Source organism: Stylophora pistillata, chromosome 13 (assembly GCF_964205215.1).
Source record: "Stylophora pistillata chromosome 13, jaStyPist1.2, whole genome shotgun sequence".
NCBI classification, from domain to species: Eukaryota; Metazoa; Cnidaria; class Anthozoa; order Scleractinia; family Pocilloporidae; genus Stylophora; species Stylophora pistillata.
Genome location: NC_142531.1, coordinates 6,478,830 through 6,499,115, shown reverse-complemented (window position 1 = coordinate 6,499,115; position 20,286 = coordinate 6,478,830). Strand labels below are relative to the sequence as shown.

At 36.6% G+C, this 20,286-nt stretch overlaps 2 protein-coding genes across 10 annotated transcripts; one reads left to right on the top strand and one right to left on the bottom strand.

Annotated features, from left to right (window-relative positions):
* The first annotated feature begins 27 nt into the window (after nucleotides 1-27).
* LOC111326953 (putative E3 ubiquitin-protein ligase RNF144A-B) lies at nucleotides 28-19,824 on the top strand. 9 transcript variants are annotated; one of them, XM_022931041.2, is made up of 15 exons: nucleotides 28-296; nucleotides 1,066-1,104; nucleotides 1,475-1,656; nucleotides 2,156-2,309; nucleotides 2,830-2,949; nucleotides 3,073-3,235; nucleotides 3,436-3,489; nucleotides 13,183-13,427; nucleotides 15,648-15,752; nucleotides 16,277-16,337; nucleotides 16,585-16,685; nucleotides 17,317-17,417; nucleotides 17,712-17,865; nucleotides 18,394-18,483; nucleotides 18,870-19,824. In XM_022931041.2, exons 6-15 carry the CDS (start codon nucleotides 3,232-3,234, stop codon nucleotides 18,978-18,980), a joined length of 1,026 nt encoding a protein of 341 aa, XP_022786776.2. In that variant the 5' UTR covers nucleotides 28-296; nucleotides 1,066-1,104; nucleotides 1,475-1,656; nucleotides 2,156-2,309; nucleotides 2,830-2,949; nucleotides 3,073-3,231; the 3' UTR covers nucleotides 18,981-19,824. The 9 variants fall into 9 exon arrangements, with proteins under 9 accessions (XP_022786776.2, XP_022786777.2, XP_022786775.2 ...); XM_022931042.2 differs by having other exon boundaries at nucleotides 1,475-2,309; nucleotides 3,135-3,235; XM_022931040.2 differs by having other exon boundaries at nucleotides 1,475-2,309.
* LOC111326955 (uncharacterized) lies at nucleotides 2,906-4,728 on the bottom strand. The gene has a single exon (XM_022931049.2). The coding sequence runs from the start codon at nucleotides 4,409-4,411 to the stop codon at nucleotides 3,617-3,619; it is 795 nt and encodes a 264-aa protein (XP_022786784.2). The 5' UTR covers nucleotides 4,412-4,728; the 3' UTR covers nucleotides 2,906-3,616.
* Nucleotides 19,825-20,286: the final 462 nt, after the last annotated feature.

The following is a 20,286-nucleotide window of genomic DNA, read 5'->3' as shown; positions in this document are numbered from 1 at the left end:
GGCTGCGTCTTGCGTTAATTAGCGATAGAAGCCAGAGAGATGATAAAATTCCGTAAATTGGTGAATTATGCCTTATTGTTATATTTCCTGCCCTACCTTGTTGCATTGATAATGATTGATCTGTGATCCACAGATCAACGTCACGCAAAAATAGCAATAACTGGGATTCACATTTCAGTGTCAAGTCCGCCTTTACATCCGGTAGACTAGATCGATGAAGAAATCAAAAACCAACATCACATTCGTATCAAACAGCGAAAAACCATAAGCAATCGGAGCTGATAGAGGATTGAAGGGTAAAAACCTAGTAGGTTTAAGAACTGGTCACGAACGTCTGTCTTCTTCGTCACGCAACAAATAACCGAACATGTTTTAATCTCTAGTTGTTTGGGCAAAGATCGTCGTTTTTTCCCAGGGACAATATGAGGAAGGTCCTTTTGTAGTTCTGGAGAAAGGTTTGATTGCAGCTATTGATAGGTGCAAAGGAGAGTGTGGAAACGATAAACTTGCTTGTCATTATTTAACCCCAGGGTTTGTTGATCTTCACAATCAGGGCATGGGTACTGGTTTCCAAATTTGAGTTTTTTATTTTTATTTTAACAATTAACTGAAAACGATTTGATAATTTATGTAATATATAGTGATTTTATGAGATCGTGCATGCCATATTTTGGGTCTCTTCATATTAAAATTGTTAACCCAGTTCACTCCCTTGATCGATCTTAACATTAGTTCTCCTTACTGTCTGCCAGCAATTTGTATGGTGTAATAGCTTTAAGAATTTGATATTTGATCAACTACTAATACAAATCAGATGATATATAGATGATATATAGGTGATATATCACTTATTCTCATCATTTGTCTGCTTTGTATTGTATTGATATAGTTTTAAGGAGAAATTCTGTCTTGGAGACCTTGGAGTCAAAGGATTAACCTTTTAATTCCCAAGATCTTATAGTTTGTCAATTCTCCCCTCTAGCTGCTACATATTTCCTTGTAAATTATTTTTGAGAATTTGATAATAATAACTGATTGGCTGATTTAATTACACAAATTTGATAGGTGGGGCTGATGAAGAAACAGAGTTTTGATATAATCCAGGTAAGTCTCTTTAAACCCTTTACACCTGAACATCAGTATGTATATTCTCCATACTGTTCTGTATACATTTCCTAGGGGGCAGACAAGGATAATTTGTTTAACAATCAGGAGCTATTTTTCGTTGGTGATCATTTCCTTTATTCTTATAACCTTAATGTGTGATTCAGGGTTTGTATTACAGGGAGAAATTAAGTGCATCATCAGGTCTAAGGGTTAAACTCACCTGCTCTCATTACTCTTACTGGTGTGCTTATTAGTTTGAACTAGACTATGATATTTCAGGGTTCCAGCCAGGCATTTGTTGAACATAACGGCAAAAAAGGTGAAATTAATAATGATCACGAGTAGAGCTATTTGATATCTTTTCTAGATTTTCCTTCTCATAGACTTTACAAGATCTAAGCTCATTCAATATGGAACAACATCATTTTTGGCATCAGCGGTCATTCCTGATCATCCTCTTGGTGACAAGGTGGACAATGTCCTGAAAACACTTGAAAATGGAAATGGAGCTGTTTTAGAGGGAATACATTTTGAGAATGAAAATGCCAGGTATGATTATCAAAATTGCGTATTTAGTGCAGATTAACCTGTAGCCAGATTTTGGTAAAATTGGCAAATGTTAAAGAACTAGAGACTCCATGTCAAAATCTACCTATTACTGATGATGGTAATAGCCTTGGCACAATTCTTGCCAATTCTCTTAAGTCCAGTCTCCGACCTCTCCTTCCTACTGAGAAGAGGATCCCTCCTTTGGAATGAGCAACTGGCAATTGAGGTTAATCTTCTTAGATTTGAAATTAGCAACTTCCATTGGACCCTGATCTACCAGTTTCAAAGGGAGATTGCAAGAAAAAAACATTCTTGAACCTCCATTTCTTTCCCACCTTTGTTTTGTTTTTGTTTTTTCCTAATTTTTCTTGTAAATTAATTGGCCCTCATTAAATTCTCCCTGAGAGAAATTTTCCTTTAAACAGCTAGCTAGACATTGGAGTCAATCCTTGGCATTCAAATTCTTTGGTTGTTGTTGTTGTTTTTTTTTTTTCTGCAGGGACCTATTATCACAGATCTTGGTGCTATGCCACAAAGTTAGAATGAAATGACCACCAATGAGTTTGAGCAGTTCCTCATTAGAAAGTCATCACCATCAGTCCTCATGCTAAAGTATCTCACATTTACCACAGAATTAGATGCTTGCTGTAAAGGTGTCAGTGATTGAGTCATCTTTTGATGAAAATTACAACTAAAATGTTATAATAGTAAATATTTATCAATTATAACAGGTTGTGGCACATTACAGCATTGTCTGGTAGGTTATTAGTCCTTTAACCCTTAGGAGTGACCAGCATCTAATTTCTCCTTACAATATCACCCCGAAATCACACATTAAGGTCACAAGAACAAAGTAAATGATCACCAACTAAAGATATTTAAAATAATTTGGATATATCAACAAAGTTGAAATGGTAAATTGGCCACCGTAATGATTACAAAAGCTGACGTTTCGAGCGTTAGCCCTTCATCGGAGCGAAGATATTTGAGACACCTTTGCTTGTAAGGAAGCTGACCTATTGAACTCTTTATGCCATGCTTTCAGACCTAGTGCCACTGGGATGCAAGCAGACATCTAGCAGATATCTAGTCTGTAATCTCCTCTTTTCCCATTCCAACTTGAAAATGGAAGTTATCAGAGCAGATACATAAACAAATTTTTTCTCTCTCTAGGGAGATGGACCCAGCCCTTTTTCAGGCCACTGAAGAGGAAATTCTGGCTGCTTTATCACTCAGCAAAATTCAACAGTTTTACTTGACACATATCTTTAATGTCTGTTCTTTCTATCACAGGTATAAGTAAAAGAAAATCAAAGCATTTTTTATGCCCTGAGTGAGCTTTCAATATTTAACATAACAAGCTGGCTGTGCATTTAAAGAGGGTTTAATTAACAAACCCTTGCCCTTTTCCTTTAGTCAATTCTTTCCCTGGAGAGGTGGATCCTTAAGGTGAAGATGAATGCTTTTCAGATCTCCAGGCCATGCTAACTTTGGACTTCTGAATGAATTGCCAAACCTCTCAAAGTACAGTGGAATAAAAACCCTGAACGGTAGAAATCAAAGGAGATCTAGCACATGTGTAAGTACTGATGAACTCATGTTGCATGTTCAGTTAAAAAGAAATTTTTATCATTATAATTAGAATTAAGACCTATCTTCAAACATCAATGTGATGTAAGCCTGCCATTCATTTGATATTCTATAGTTAAATAACTGTAAACTCTGACATATAATGTGTGAGTCTGACGTGCCACTTCAAAAACATTGCTTTTATAACAGACTGTGTTCTAGAAGGCATCCCTGGAAAGACTATCAAGTATGGAAGCAAACAAAGTAAGTCTAGTAAACAGCAGATTTCTATTTCCTGCTACTGATACAAAGAATCTCGGTCTATAACTCAATTTCCATCTAGTTGGGTGCCACTGCTTGAAGGAGGCGATTGCACATCGTGTTATGTAAACTAATCTGTGTTCAAAAATGCAGGGAAGCCGATACTAACGGCAAGACTGACTATGTCAAAATAGAGTTTGACGATGTTGATAGTGACACTGTATAAAGATCCTCCAAAAAGAAACATAACAATGAACGCAGCCCCAAAGAAGAGATTAAAACACGTGATGACGTGAAACACCCCAGATAACAATTTGAAGCTCAGGTCCAAATTTTTTTTCACACTAGACTTTGTAAACGGGAAATTGAAGATAAACAGAAATAAAGAACAAGCCACGTAGCATAAAAAGAAAGCTTTCACCTCGGTCTGTCCGCAGAGCACTGAAAACGAATGGCCAGGACAGTTTTCTCCGCTCAAAGTGCTTTGTTTCTGAAGAGGTATTACTATTGTATAAACAACGACAAGAATTCCGCTCAAAAAACACAATGTCGAAACAACTACAGCTGCAATGTTGCATAGTCTCTCCTTTCTTAGCTCGTCTTTCCCCTGATTTGACAGAAAAATACCAGCTGCGTTCAAAATGCACACTATGGATGAAATTTCTTGGACTGTTGTGATTAATCTGCAGGTAAGGATATCTACGGTCCACAAATAGTCTCCCGGTCGAATCGCATATCCCCAAGATGGCCAAGGTATCAGCAAGAGCAGATAAACTAAGAGGTTAAAAGAGTTTGCGGTTACTTGAAATCTGATCAGATGTTCAAGGATATCTAGGCTTGTTTTCCTCTTGTGCTTGTTGTAAGCTAACAACGACCAGTTTAGCCAGAGGCCCACTATACATGGAACGATAATTAACAGATCCATGCTGCAGCTGCAAAGTGATACACTCTTTTGTGGTAGTTATATATCATAAGTCCTGCTGCTCTGAACAGATTCGTCTTTTTGACGATCGATGGATTGTGGGAACCGATTTCGATCCTTTGTGGTCGTCACGCAATCCTCTTTAAAGGATTATTGCGTGACGTGTGAAAAGAACTTCCCTGGGTAACCACCGTTGTAAGATTGCTCCTAATCTCTCACATTTCACCATTTTTTTCTCACCCCATTTATTAAAGAATGAGAAATACCAGATTATAACATTGTCTTTAGCCCCCGTTCCCTTCTATTATTACATTTCCACAAAGGTCTTCAGAAATGTTCACCCAAACACGTCACGATGACGTCATCTAGCGACCCTCTGAGTGAAGACGTTAGAAAACTGGCACACATTTTTCATTCCACACGAGAACCATACATGTTCTGACTCGACATATTAAGTTAACATCGTTTTAATACAAGGGTTTATGGCAGGTGCTCATCACATATGCAAGACAAATTTGGAGATCCTATCGGTAATTCACTTATGTTGCTTTTTTTTTATTTGTCTGGTAATCTGTGTCTTTTTTTGTTTGTTTGTTTGTCTGGTAATCTGTGTGACCCTTTGTTTCCACCATTTAACATATTGTCCAAACCAAAACAGTGATAGATCCGCTATAGGAGACAGAAAAATGAGCCTTATATAGCATGGTCAGCGTACTAGCATTGCGGGCGCTTTTACTACTGAGCACATCGTTTTAGTGACAGAGCTGAATAACGTATACGCATGCGTTAGGTTTTACCGCGGAAACACGGACTTTGAGTCGTTCGCATGGTTGATTTCCTATTCTGTTACTTCGAGGTGTCGTTTTCCTTGCCGCTATTCTTTTACAGAACAACCTTCAAAAACTTGGTACACCCCCTAAAAACTTTCAAAAATTAATTTTATCCTTAAAACCTCTGGAAATAGGAAAGTGCCTTCGACGAAAACAGAGTTCCTAGGTTTTAAAAGTCAGCCCTTATTATTTTCCACTAATTTCTCTAAATTTTAGACCCAGGACTTTTGAGCCCGCGTTGTTGACCGCATGCCCTCTGACGTAGCATTTCATTATTCAGCTCTGTCGGTTTTAGTAGCGTTGTGAGATAGAATAAATATATGAAAATCATATATTTTAGTAGCGTTGTGTTCCTTTCTCAAGGACGAGTTCGCTTGCTGTTAAAGCACAATAACTTCGAATCCTCTCATTTTTACGGGTCTCGAATGAGATGGATACAAGTTTGTGCAAGTTAGGAAACAATGCTGAATTAAAGGTTCATTATTTCAAGTAGCCAAGAGTGGACGCTACACGCCCAAAGTTGCTTATGCAAGAGTCTGAAGTAATGGTTGTTATAAAAGCAAACAGAGCTTGTCTCTTATGTTTAACTCTATAAAGCCCAAGGTCTAAGGTTTCGAGTAACAATTAAGTGAATTTCAATAACGATTCGTGCAAGAAAGTCCCTCGCAAACCGCCGACAATGGTAGAGTGGTCGTTGTCCAATTATTTTGGTGAGTACAATAAGATGCCGGGTTTACAATCAATATAGTCGCTCCCTTGATCTAAGCTTGAGTTAATTATTTAAGGAAACATATTTTTATCGAGTCAATCGCGAACATTACTAAATAGTCTGCAAACGGGAATGAAAAGTCGTTTACTTGAACGATTCGCCGGAGCGAATTTATTCGTCGTAAGTGCGGCCAAGGTCGAGGGGTTCAAAAAGCTATAAGCATTACAAAAGATCAATGTATTATCATGATTATTTTCTCTTTCCTTGGCCATTCCTCCTTGTATAAATTGAACCCGTTCAACTTTGTCACCAATTTTTTTTTTTCTAGAAAGGTGCAGGGACGTAGTAATTGAGATGTACCAAATTACTGGGAAAAAGGTGTATACTTAATATACTTTCGAAGCCCTAGGCCTCGTGCAGCGGAAAGATTGTAGGGGATGCTATCCTCTGAGTAGTGGTTGTTCCGTTGAATATCCAATTTTCCAACAACCACAGCCCGTTCTTTCGTTTCCTGGGATATATTTTATCTCCCGATTATCGAAAAAGTAATTTATTCCCTTACTCGATCTTTGGAAAAAGACCATTTTTTAACGAATATATTCGGGATCGACTCATTTCGTCCAAGTTAGATGTTATGTACTGTTTGTGTATTTTTCATATAAGGGGCAAAATTACTGAATTGTGATTGGTCAAGAAGGAGGGCATTTTTTTTTCTTAATTTTTGTAATTGCCTCGGGCAAAATTACTTGAAAATGATTGGCTCAAAATCGCTTAGCAACGGCTGCCAAGTTAAAGAAATTTCTGTTTGTTTTGTAACAATGGCGTCCCGTTTTGCGTGAGATCAGTAAGAAAACATTTTGCCCTTATATTATAAACAAGTAATCTCATGGTTCCTCGTAAAATTAAGGATTAATATCACTTGTGTTTTCGGAAGTTGCAGAAATTGCCCTCGTCGCTGCGCGACTCGGGCAATTTCAGTAACTTCCGAAAACACGCGTGATATGAATCCTTAATTTTACTCGGCCCCATGCGATTACCTATACTTATTTTGCAAACTGTCGAAGGTAAGAACGCATGGTTCTGTCCCGGTGTACCGGTTCACAAGGGAATTACCATTGCTCTTTCTTTGTTTAGGAGTTATCGGTTAGCTATTGTGTATTTACGTATGATGCACGATCCTCGCAGTAGATAGCGCTATTTAAGCAATAGCGAAAATCAGACCTGAAAAAAATCAGGCCTGTACGGGACTCGAACCACTGACCTCTGCGATACTAGTGCAGCGCTCTTACCAATTGAGCTAACAAGCCAACTGAGAGCAGGCCGTTAAGTTGATTCGTAATGAACCCGTGAAAGTGATAAATGAGATAGAATAAATATATGAAAATCATATATTTTGAACTGCGGTATTTGATACGTATGATGCACGATCCTCGCAGTAGATAGCGCTATTTAAGCAATAGCGAAAATCAGACCTGAAAAAAATCAGGCCTGTACGGGACTCGAACCACTGACCTCTGCGATACTAGTGCAGCGCTCTTACCAATTGAGCTAACAAGCCAACTGAGAGCAGGCCGAGATAGAATAAATATATGATTTTCATATATTTATTCTATCTCATTTATCACTTTCACGGGTTCATTACGAATCAACTTAACGGCCTGCTCTCAGTTGGCTTGTTAGCTCAATTGGTAAGAGCGCTGCACTAGTATCGCAGAGGTCAGTGGTTCGAGTCCCGTACAGGCCTGGTTTTTTTCAGGTCTGATTTTCGCTATTGCTTAAATAGCGCTATCTACTGCGAGGATCGTGCATCATACGTATCAAATACCGCAGTTCAAAATATATGATTTTCATATATTTATTCTATCTCTATTGTGTATTGTTTGGTCTTTTGTATTGGCTCTTGTGAACCGGTACACGAGGACAGAACCGAACGCATTAAATTGTTATTTTTTTTAGACCTTATATTGCTGATGAAACTAAAACTGATAGGCATCGAAGCCTCAATTGATCTGTAATTCTGGCTAAAAGAGTTAAGTTCTCGGTTGTTTCAAGTTCTTAGGGGCATCGACGATTTTAGCACATTATTAACACTTCACTTGCAACTCAAAAAGCCAAAAGTCTCAGAGAACAAAGAAAAGATTTAATAACTTATCTTTATTTTGGCAACCAAACTTATTCAAAGTCAAATGTGTGAAGAGTTGGTGATGAAGTTATGTACTTAATTCAGTTTCTACCGGCGGTCTTGATCTCTGCGGAAAGGCCTAAGGATAGTTTTTGCTTGAAGCCGTCGCTATATAGACAATTTAGGGACTTTAATCAGTCAGGACGGCAACGCCACGGAAGACGTCGATGAAAAAATGAGTTTCTACTTTTAGTTAGAATTTCGAAAATGGCTGGCGCCGTCTCATAGGGCGCCAGACCTCAAACTCAACATAACGCATAAAAGTAGCGTTGATTTCCAAATGTAAATTAAAATAATTTTCCGCCGCGGTTTCGCTTCGCAGACGACGCAAATTTTGGTGATTTCACGTTGTTGTTTTGCCAAGGACGGCTATGAAATGTACAAAGTTTTAAAACGCACGTGCTAGGCTATTGCTCTGCCAATTAGATCTATTGCTTTTCCACGTTCTCGTTGCCGTAGTCGTCGTGGTTTGCTTAAATATTAATGTCCCTAATGAATACAATTGAGTGTCTCCTCGTCTCAGATGAACTGTCTGTAAAACTTACTGATGAGGTTTTGTGCTGTAGTTTTCTCTATCAATATCGATATTTGACTATGTTTGCGGAAAATATTCGGAGAAGGTAATTCTGTTCAAAACAACCGTAAGCAACACATACGATCTTCGAGTCTTCGATTCATAGAATGCGCGTTTTATGATTTCGTCCAAAATCTTAACCATTTAAAGGCCGTTCCCATCTGAGTTGCTTGGGAACCGAAGAATTAGTTAAAGTCAGTAGCACCCGAAGGAACTCGTTAAATTTTGTTCTCCTTTTCCTAGTTATGAATCAGTTTTTCGTGGGTTTTCGTACTTTTGATGATAGTTCTGAAAATTATAATGAGCATATGAAGATGACAGTTTTACCTCAGTCTTCTTTATTTTAATATGTCTCACAGTGTGTTTGTCATTTTCGTAGTTTTTCGTACTTTTGATGATAGTTCTGAAAATTATAACGAGCATATGAAGATGATAGTTTTACCTCAGTCTTCTTTATTTTAATTGTCTCACAGTGTGTTTGTCATTACTGAGCAAAAGGCCTGTGCGTGGAAAATTCACGTTATCTTTGTGGACAGATTAGGGCCCTAAGAGTCAATGCTAATGTGTCGCAGTTCAAGTTTTGACATGATATGAATTTTAATGAGTCATGACCATCACAAAATGCATTTAACTTCGATTACGGCGCTTTATGACTTCAAAGAGTTCTTACGTACATTGACGTCATCTTTAAGTACCGAAATAATCAAATACACGCAACACCGCATGGTCTCATTCTGGTGCGTACCGGAAAAGAACCTAAACCAATCAGGACTTGAAGCAAAAACCTCATTGAGTTATTGGATAGGTAACTAAGGAACTGTAAATTCCTAATCTCACAAAAAAGTAGAAGTGAAAGGATTAAAACGAAACGAACAAAAAAGATTGTAGAATTTGCAAGTATCCAAATAACTAACTTAAAAACATGCTTAAAAACAGAAGATCAAACAAAACAAAAAAAAAAACAGGGAAAACTTCAACAAACAAAGGAAGTGAAGATGATTTGTATGAGAAAAGGGAGCACCGTTTATTGACCCAAAAGCTTTCTAGAACGCAAAGAAAATTAAATGTGGAATCTTGACTATAAAGAATCTGTTGAATATCTCAAGACATATCTATCAACATTATTCGTGTCTCTAATTTCAACCAATCGAATATAAGTAAAGTAAAGTTACTTCCGGTACTGATCTCCACGAGAAGGTCACGAATTAGTTCCCTCAGTCACAAGGACTGTTTTGGTTTTTCGTGATATTTGTAAAAAGCCATTCAGCGAACCGCAGTTAGAGCCAATATTTCGAGCTAAAACCATTAGGGATATGTTTGTTAAAACAACACTGGGAGACTACACGGGATAAACAAGGAATAGAGACCTCTGTTTAGAGTTCGGTTCAAACCCAGAGTTCAAACCGAAGGAATAAGTCTTGGGTGTACACTGAGGAAATAAGGAAAATCAGCAGATGCCTGACGAAAATAGTCTGGTAAGGTAAGATTTTTCCAGGGAAAATAATCTGACCTCGATCTAAACTTTACATATGTGTTAAAATGTTAAAAATTCGTTTCGAAAGAATTGGTTGGCTGCATTAATTCATTGTCGCGATACATTAACTAAAATTTCCCGTCCAACAGCATGTTTTGTTAAATTTCATGTCAATATTCTGGTTTCTCATAGTGGTAAAACGTTCAATAGTGAAGAATATAGGTCTTGGAAATGCGACGCAGGCATACTTTGCCCGATACAGATCATAACATTTTAAATAATTCGCGTGCATGACATAGTGAAATACAGCAGGTTGCTCGACGATCTGTTGTTATTGTCTCATTGGAAGTTTTATAGTACAAACCACATAGATGCCTCGAAATTTTGTTTGTTTATGGCAAATTAACTCTTTGTGATATCAAACGACCCTCCTTGCCCCTGAGATAATTTTACTCCCACCCAGCCCCTGCACAGTGGTCAATTGAAATTATGACATCATTATTTTTGTCCGGTGTTTGAAGATGTCTACCGTCAAGTTGTTTGCAGTGTTTTCTCCGTTTCGTTGAAAATTAGGACGACCATGGCTTTCTTGCTTCTCTTTGAGGTAAATCATTCGCATGTTTTTATTTTAACAGTCGTGTGTGTCATTTACATGTGATGTGAGACCCGTATATCCGGTTCACAAATGACAATAGTGAAATTGAAAATTTCCTCATCGCTTGAACGTCTTGAAAACGATTTACTTTTCATGTTTTCAAGTCAACGAATTGGTGTCAAACCCTACAATCGGCCCCTTTATTTGAATTTTCCATTTCACGGGAAAAACAGTATTATAAGCGACAGGTTTCTCGTTTTCTGACTACTAGCTAGCCCGGTGCGTGAGCACCAGTTCTTGTTATCAGCAGTGTGTTTTAGACTGTAAAGTCGACTGTGAATCAAACACGCAAGTTTTTCACCGTTTCCTAATCATATAATGCTACAAGGAGAGTTGTACGTCCTAAATCATGAGTGACTGGTCGAATACTCGGCAAAACAGCAAAGTGCAACGAGGTTCAAATTTATTTTTGGTAGGTTGAAATGTCGTTATAGATTATTTTCTGGTAGCAATTGAGCTGCTGTCACTTTTAATCAAAATAAATGTCTGATTTAAGGTGAATATTAATATCGATTTAACTGATTTTTATTGCCCAGACTTGTTCTAAATATCAGGTTGGCAGTAGTTCACCATTGTCTTAAAACCTCACGTGATAGCTGTTTACTTTTTAATATTTAAAACAAGTTTTTTCAATCAATTATTCAATTTTATCATTATAAAAATTATTGGATAATTTGAAGCTAACCTTGGAAAAAAGTCCATTTCTTGAGTTTCTGGCCTATATTAGAGAGGTGCAAGTTTATTGAATTAAGGTTTATGTTATGAGGAAATAATAATAAATATTATGTTGTGTTTAATTGGTCTACATCTAATGAGACTATTTGGCTCCTACTTTAAGAGGATGTGAGAGCTTGTCCTACTAAAAATATTGACAGAATAATTTATTTGTATAGGTATCCAAGGTTACTAAAAGTTTGAAAGTAATTTGATGGTAGGATTTTAATGTTTTGATGTAAAAACCCTGGTGCTGCTGAAATTTTCTTCCATTGCAAACTAATTATTTAATTATAGGTAAGGTTCAGACAGTTTTAAGAAATGAATATTTTGAAAAATGCAGATGAGATATTTTGCATTTGGGTATTAAATTTTTTGTAATTGTTATTGAATACCACTTTAGGATCAAAGGCAAGATTTTCAATTTTGAAAACTTTTGTTTGTGTTAAGCTTTTGTCAGAGCCTGACTAAAGAATGTTCATAATTATACAGATAAGTTTAGAACTTTTTCACCAGAGCAGACTTGTGGGCTCCTCATTATTCAAAGTCTTTGAGACCCTTAGCAGTACTATCACAACTGCCAGAGGCAAGGATGTTTTTTTTTTCATCTAGCTTTGAAATGTAGAATAAATTAAGTTCAGTAAGCCAATTGTGGTAAATAAATAGTGTTTCCAGAGTCTGTACTGTTAGACAGAGGTCACTGTTAGTTTTTGTAATCAGGGCCATGAAAGTATTACAAAATGTGGCCTGAAGCTCTCAATACTAACAAAATCTTTCATTGCTTTTTTTATGTTTACACACTTAAAAGCAAAGTCAATAATTAAATAGTGACCACGTGAAAATCAGGCCTATTTCATACATCATTAACTCTCAAAACTGTTTTTATACAATTGACACATGATTAACTTTATAACATTCAGCTGTTTAGCATGTCATGCTTCATTGCTAGATCTTGAAATGTGAGCAGAAGTTTAATTGTTTTTGCATTTAATGCAGCAGTAATTATCATTCGTCGGTCTTTTCAATTGCTCAGCAGTGAAAAATGTTGAAGATCCTTAAAAGCATAGCTACATCTAAGTTGCAGGTACCGTGTAACTGACAGATTCCAGTAGGGGGTAATATTTAAATTTCAGTATACCCTCCAGATAAAAGTGTTAACATTTGACAAATTTTTTTGAAAATAAACCAAAGTTTCCAGATGTTTGTTGTGAAAAAAGGTAGGTCAGCCTCTTTATAAGTTGCTTTGTGTAATTCATCATTTCTTTAAATTTATACACATGAAAAATTTTGGGGTGCTTGCAACTCTGTAAATAGGGATAATTAATGCAGCTAAGGGCTTCTCTTAAATAGCGGCCATATTGATCAACAAATATACAGGTAATTATAATAACAATGTCAGTACTTTGACCTCACAAGTTGTAATTTAAATTTCATCCCACACTAGGTATGCTAAAATTAGTAATTTTGTCGACTGTTTTCCTAAAACATGTGCACAGTCATTGTGTTAGTACAGTTATAAAACTTTGCATACATCTAACTTCAGTGCATTTTTGTAAATTATGTACTAACATTTCTGATTTAACCAAGGTCTGGTGAGTACAAAATTGTAATCCAAATATTTATTTTTATTTTTCAGAATCACTCAAGGTTGCCTTGCATTCTATAAGATCTCTACTGTATACCATGTTTCCTGCTTTTCTGGCAACACCACACTCAGCAGAAGGAGCTGGGAAAACACAGAGGGGCAAGACAAGTTTGCCATCGTCAAGACTTTGCAAGTCAGCTTCCAGGAAAATGTTTTATTGTAAGATTTGTTTGTCAGAATATCCAAACAAAAAAGGCCACAAACTGGACAAATGCAGTTGTGTATTTTGTAAAGAGGTATGTATTCCTAACTGATATCCCTATCACTGATTAAGGTGATCTGTAAGGCTCCATAGCTCTTTACAACACAGTGTTGTGACACTTTCTTAAGTGGACAGTTTAACCCTTTTAATCTTAGGAATGATGACTTGCTAATTTTCTATCAGCATCAACACATTTTCATGCGCAGAAAGATGATATGAAGAAAGATGATATGAAGAAAGACAAAAAGTGATCAACTGTTTCTTTAATACCAATTTCTCATTTTTTTTTAAGTTATAAGAAATGTATCACAAAAAATTAAAGGTGTGGAGAATTTGTTTTGAGACTGTTAAGGAGCGAAAGTGTTAACTTATGTAACAAATAATCTGTTTTCAAAGGTGACCATTACTAAAAGCTCTCTGTTTACTTTTTCATAAGTGACCTAAGGTCTATAAGTTTTAAACATAATTCATTCTTCCAGAGCTTTCTATCCATTTTTGGGTAAGGTTGCTTGCACTGTATTTCATGGGCTTTTTTTTCTTTGTGAATTGCTATTTTCAGGATACAGACCCTTGTTACATGACTTGTATAGATATGTCTGTTAACAGCATGAACACTTGGTGCTCATTTAAGGCCCAGTTCAAATGTCCAATTTCACATGTGCCAAACTTAACTCCTATTTTAGTCAACTAAAATAGTTAAATATGGCATTTGACTCAAACGTCGTATTTTTAAATACGATGTTTGAATCAAATGCCATAGAGTTAAAACTCTGTCGAATTTAACTCTGTTCGCTGTTAATATCCCTAGGCGCACTACTAATTTGCTAGACAAAGATATCTATTGAGCGTTTGCGTAATTGCTTTACTGATGCTTTTTTTTGTTGTTTAATTGTTTTTGCTTTGTCATCTTGGCTTTTCGTCATGATACTTTGACTTGATTCACGTTCCATCATTTCATTGAAACACGACCCACAATATGCCACAGATTTTCCTACTTTCCACCCAGGAGTGCCTTCTTCGTTTTCAAAAACTGAACACCTCATAAAAGTAATTACTACACATCAAACAACTATACAAGAACTACAAATTCCTTCGTCTCCCACCATTTTTTTGTGCTGTTTTGGCTTTTTTGCACATGCCATTCACAGAATTCCTGGCAAGTTGTGGGTAATGAATGAATCATAATAATTTCCTATAATTCATGCATTAAGTTTGGCACATGTGAGATGCGAGATTTGAATCAAAAGTTGAACCTAAGTCGAATCTTTGACTGTTTCAGTCGCAGATATGGCAAAAGTCGCATTTAATTTTAAACAGTTTAATTTAATTGATTCAAATGCCGCACTTCACATGCATTTAATTCTCATATTAAGTTCGGCACATGTGAAATTCGACATTTCAACTGGGCTTAAAACTTGTGATAAACCCCCAGCTGATTGTAAAGTCGTTTGTATTCTCTCACTACCAGACTGTTATTATCAATGTCAATTGTAATAATAAAAGTAAGTTGTTTATCATGGTCTGGATCATATAGTTGTATAAAAACCATAATGAAAGCTGATGTAGGCAGGGCTAGACAGGTTGACATGGGTTGGTTGAAATGTCAAATTTCACATGTGCCGAACTCAATACGAGAATTAAATGCATGTGAAGTGCGGCATTTGAATCAATTGAATTAAACCGTTTTAAATTAAATGTGACTTTCGCCATATCTGCAACTGAAACAGTCAAAGATTCGACTTGAGTCAGTCTGGAACAATCCCAGCACCCCGCTCTCTCAGAATGATTGTGCTTCATTTTAGGAGAATGCGAATTCTAATTTTGGACTAAACAATTATTTTAAATGTGAGGCATAGTCATGACATATAGACCAAGTACACCTTCCCACTCTGTTAGTGGGTACCTATAAACATGGTAACCAGGAAACAGCTGATTACTTGGAATTCATGTCATTTTGGTACAGTGTTCAAAATTATCCAACTAATGGCATGAAAATTCATGGGTTGTTCATGTCTAAGAAATAATGAGTTGGTCATTCATTAACTTTGGTAATCAAAATTATACCTTTTATCAACTTTTGTGTTGCAAACAGATATTATTTTTGGCAACTGAACCCCTGTCACAAATTGATGTTTCAATTGCTTGAAAACTGTCTTTATATTCATTGTTTTTTGAGCTGTATTGTTCTCTTTGTTGCACTGTTTCTCTCTTTTCTGTTAAAAAAAGGTAATGTTAATTTGTTTCTTTTTTTCAGTGTTTGGGAAAGTATGTATCATACTTGATTAACAGTGGACAAGTCCTGAAACTGCCTTGTCCTGATGCCTTGTGTCCCAGAAGTGGAAGCATGACCAAGAATGAGGTAAGTATTTCTCTAAGTGTAACCATAGACAAAGTACAAACCAACGAGAAATACCAGTAGTGATAAAAGAGGAATTCTTCTCAAATTTAGCTCTGCCTCACTTGTAAACAGGGGAGGCACAGTGGCCTCATGGTCAGTGCGCTCGACTCTAGATTGAGTGGCCTGGGTTTGAGCCCTGGCTGGGGACATTGTGCTGTGTGCTTGGGCAAGACACTTTTCTCTCACAGTGCCTCTCTTTTTACCCAGGAGAATTAAATGGGTATCAGCAAATTTAATGCTGGGGGTAACCCTGCAATGGACTAGCATCCCATCCAGGGGGGGGGGGGGGGGGCAGAATTACTCCTAGCTGCTTCATGCTACAGAAACAGGAGTTAAGCACTGGCCTGATGGGCCACATGGCTTGTAAGTAGCTAGGCTTTACCTTTTTCTTATCACTTGTAAACAAGTTAGTACTTTATCCCTAACCAGAGTATAGTAAAAAAGAATATGTGCTTACATGCATACTTGATTTAATTCCGATTTAGATTGATTTGCTGGTCAATAGTGACATGTTTGAGAAGTATCAAAGACTGCTCAAACAGAAAGGTAAAATTTGATGATATACAATTTGAAACATTTTGACATGTAAAGTCATTATCATGCATGAAGGCTTCAATATCGACAAGTCTGTACAGAAATGTTTGCTGAAAATTGTAACTACATTTTATACAACTGTGGCAGAAAAGACTAAATTAAGGTGCACATCTATTATGTGAGTGAGATCTGAGACTGCTCACAAAGGCCTTTGTTCTATAAAATTTTTATTCACCACTCCTTTTATGTTCTCTCATAGAGGTTGCTGTAGATAAAACCAAAACATTTTGTCCAATGGCTGGTTGTGAAGGAATTTGTAATGGACTACCAGGCCTGGCACAGCCTACCGTCTGTCAAGAGGTAAAATATGCTTATAAATTTATTTTTTACTTAAAGAAATTTTTGCTACACATGTATTTTAATTGTACAATGGTGCAGTTTAGTAATCCCAGCAACCAATCAGAAAAAATGTTTACTTTATCATTAGCCAATGAGAACTCAGAGTGAAAACAAGAAAACTGCTGGAGAAACATGAATTACCAAGTTGCCATTGTTTTTTGTTTGCATTTGGTTTGTTGAGAGGATGACACAAGTTTTTTGGACCAAACACAGAGAGAAATTTTATAAAACCCAAGAAATCTGTATTACTCATAACACTTTATCCAAAATCATTCTATGGAGGAAGCAGTCCTTAATTAATTGCAGATAGATTTTGCTGTGCTACTGTCTGTGATAAGTCCTGAAAGCATTACTGTGCAACTCTCCAAACCAATCAGATACAAAACTGAAACAGTGGGTTGGTAGCTTGCATTTCCCAACACTTCAGACAATTTCCTTTACTTGTTTTTGTATCAGGCTCTCATTTTTTTCTTTGTTCTGGTCAGTCATTGCAATTTCATTTTAATTTTTTTTTTATGCCAATCAATGGGAAAATGCTATTTAATTAATGTGATTCCAAATATTGTAAATCAAGTTATGCCTTATTTTGTAGTGTGGGTATACCTTCTGCTTCGCTTGTAAAGAACATTGGCATGCTGCTATGACTTGTGATGAGTACAAGAAGGTGATATCTGATTCACAGTCAGGAACAAGGTACCACTCTGCCGTTCTTGAGTTCCCCAATAATGTTTCATGAAACTTGCCATTGTGGCTTTACTTACCATTTAGTCTGTGCCTGTATGCAGGAGAATTGACAACAATTATAGCAGTCATCAAAAAAAGCATCATGCAAATTAAATAATTTCTCATGTGGATGTAGATAGGATAGAAATATAGGTACTGCATGTTTGTGTGTGTGTGTGTGTTTTTTTTTTTTTTTTACTTAGAATGGTGCATAAGGTGTAAGGCTTCTGTGACTTACAAGAGATATAATGTTCAACTTTGCAGATTTGTGGATATTTTAAGAGAGAATGGTGAAGCAGGAGACATCAAGGAGTGCCCTCTTTGTCAAGTATTAATAATGAGAGAAGCAGGATGTGCTCAGATGATGTGTGGTCATTGTAAACACATCTTCTGTTGGCACTGTTTAAAATCTTTGGATGTAAGCCAAGCATCAGTTTTTAAGTACAATATTTTTATTAAAATAACATTAAACTAAATAAGATTCTTTTCTGGGAAAAAATTGATACTATCCAGGATCTCATTGATTAAGGGGTGTATTTAGGTCAGAGTATGGAAATACTGTTTTGATATTTTTGGATTGGTGCTTATTTTTCACAAAGTATCATATTTACAAGTCAAAGGAAGAGATGACTTTGGATGTGTTTGCTTACATTTTATCTTAACACTTTGGGGGTTAGGAGAATTCTCAAAAGTTCTGCAAACCTCTGACTCCTTTTGAGGTAGGCAAAGCTGTCTCACACCCTTTCAACTTCCCTTTTGTTTAGGTGAGGCTTTGTACTACCATAGTGTAAGCCCAGTTTGAAGTGGATGAAAACTGATGTTATTACAACAAATTTATAATTAAAGCAGGTTTGAATCCAACTCTTGATTTGGGACCATTTGGCACAAAAGAAAATTTAAAATGTTATGTAATCAGACTTACATATTTATCTTTTTTCCTCAACAGAGTGACATAATGTTAAGACATTATGACAAAGGTCCATGTAGAAACAAGTTAGGCCACTCACGCGCATCGCTATTCCTTCACAGGACACAGGTTGGTTTACCCAAGTTGTTTTTCTTTTGTTAAGATTAGCTTCATGAAGATGGGTCCACACCAGTATCAAAACATTGCTTTCTCCCTTTTTGTGTGGAAATATGCATAAGGGCTTCCCAATGGAGAATGTATTTAAGGCAAAGGCTATGCAATGAAACCGACTTTTGTCAAAGTCCTTTGTGATTAATGAAGGTTGTAAGTGCATCTCAGGAGAAACTTGCACTATGAACTCGAAAGCAACCAGATGAAGGAATATACTCCAACCATTACAATAAGCTTTGACTACAGCAGAATAGGTACTTATTCAAGGAAATAACATACCAGTACTTTCAAATGACAGAGATAAAATATGATGTGGATTGTTTCTAATCATCTTCTTCACTCAGGTTGTTGCTGGATTTGCATTCTTTGGATTGATGGTCTTGGTGGCATCTCCATTTTTACTATTAGTCTCCCCCTGTTTGCTGCTTTCAAAATGTCTTTTTCGTAACAATTGACATCTCGATAAAATGCAAATTTTTTCGCTAAGAAAAATTGATTTCCATGCTTTCAAATTAAAATTCTGACCCATTTTAAGGGCCAGTCCAAACATTTTATTGATCTGAATTAACTAGGTGCTGTTGTTGCTTCTAGAGTAATTCTGTGAAACAGAAATATGCTAAGATATATTCCCAACATCCATTTCTAAAATGGATGAACTGTATTGAACTCAGGATTTAAAGTAATGACCTTCCTACTGATAAAATGTTAGGCTGAAAGTCTTTTGCTTCATTCAATTACTCCTAATATCAAATTGATTATGAATTAACAAATGGTAAACACCACAGCGTACACTATTGAGTTATGGATGCACATGGGAGGTGCATCCATCGCTCGAGGTGATAGTCGAGAGTGACTCTAGCTTCTTGAGTGCTTAGCAAACCTCCCAAGTGTATCCATAACTCAATAGTGTATGCTGTGGTGTTTACCATTTGTTTTATAACATAACATTGATACATTGTAGCTAAAGAGTTCCCTTTTATTTAACAAATCTTAAGTGACCAGAAAAAACAAGCATGCGCAGAAAAATTGTCTTTGCATTTGCTCATGTCAGCAGCGTACACCCATGGGCAAATGGGGAATGCTAAATTGACCAATCAGAGTGCGTGCTTTACTTTGGTTATGTTATAAAATGATTTGTAGTTTCTGTGAACACTAAAAAAGAGGTTACCTCAAGAGAAAAAACAATGCCAATTCAATTTGTCGCAGTTCTAGTCCTTAACATAAATTTTAATTTAATTGTTGGTCCTTTCTCTAAGGAAATAAGAAAAATAATTAAAATAAAAAACATTCTTTGCTGTTTGATTGTCTCTGTCAATATGGCTTTGCCCTTTAACTTTATCAGCATTGCAGTAATTGCTCAAAGGCAATGCTACACTTCCAGACACCATTTTTGGGACAATACTCTGACTTCCAAGCCCCTCTAAAATTTGATCTCTTAGGAACACTGTGAAAACTTACATTAACCCTTTCACTGCCAGAATTTCTCATTACAATATCCACACTTTATCACATGACTCGGGCAGTCAGAGGGCCAATAACTAAAATCAACCAATCAAAATGCTCTATTGCCGGTCAATATTCTCTCAGTATTGGACCGGGCACTGTCCCGAATGGTCTCGCACTTGTGTCCCTTTGAACTTCAGTCGTATAATAAATCTCTTATTAACCAAGCTTGCTTGGGACCGTACTGGAAGAATATCGGCCCTCACTCTTTTTTGTACGGACCGAGCTGTGCTCAGTCCATACTGTCAAGACCTTGGG

Bases quoted from the DNA above. Each gene is read 5' to 3' on its own strand.
- LOC111326953 (XM_022931041.2), top strand. The intron at 17,418-17,711 runs GTACCACTCTGC...TCAACTTTGCAG, and splicing joins GATTCACAGTCAGGAACAAG to ATTTGTGGATATTTTAAGAG. The intron at 18,484-18,869 runs GTTGGTTTACCC...TTCTTCACTCAG, and splicing joins TATTCCTTCACAGGACACAG to GTTGTTGCTGGATTTGCATT.
- LOC111326955 (XM_022931049.2), bottom strand. From the start codon at position 4,411: ATGGATCTGTTAATTATCGTTCCATGTATAGTGGGCCTCTGGCTAAAC.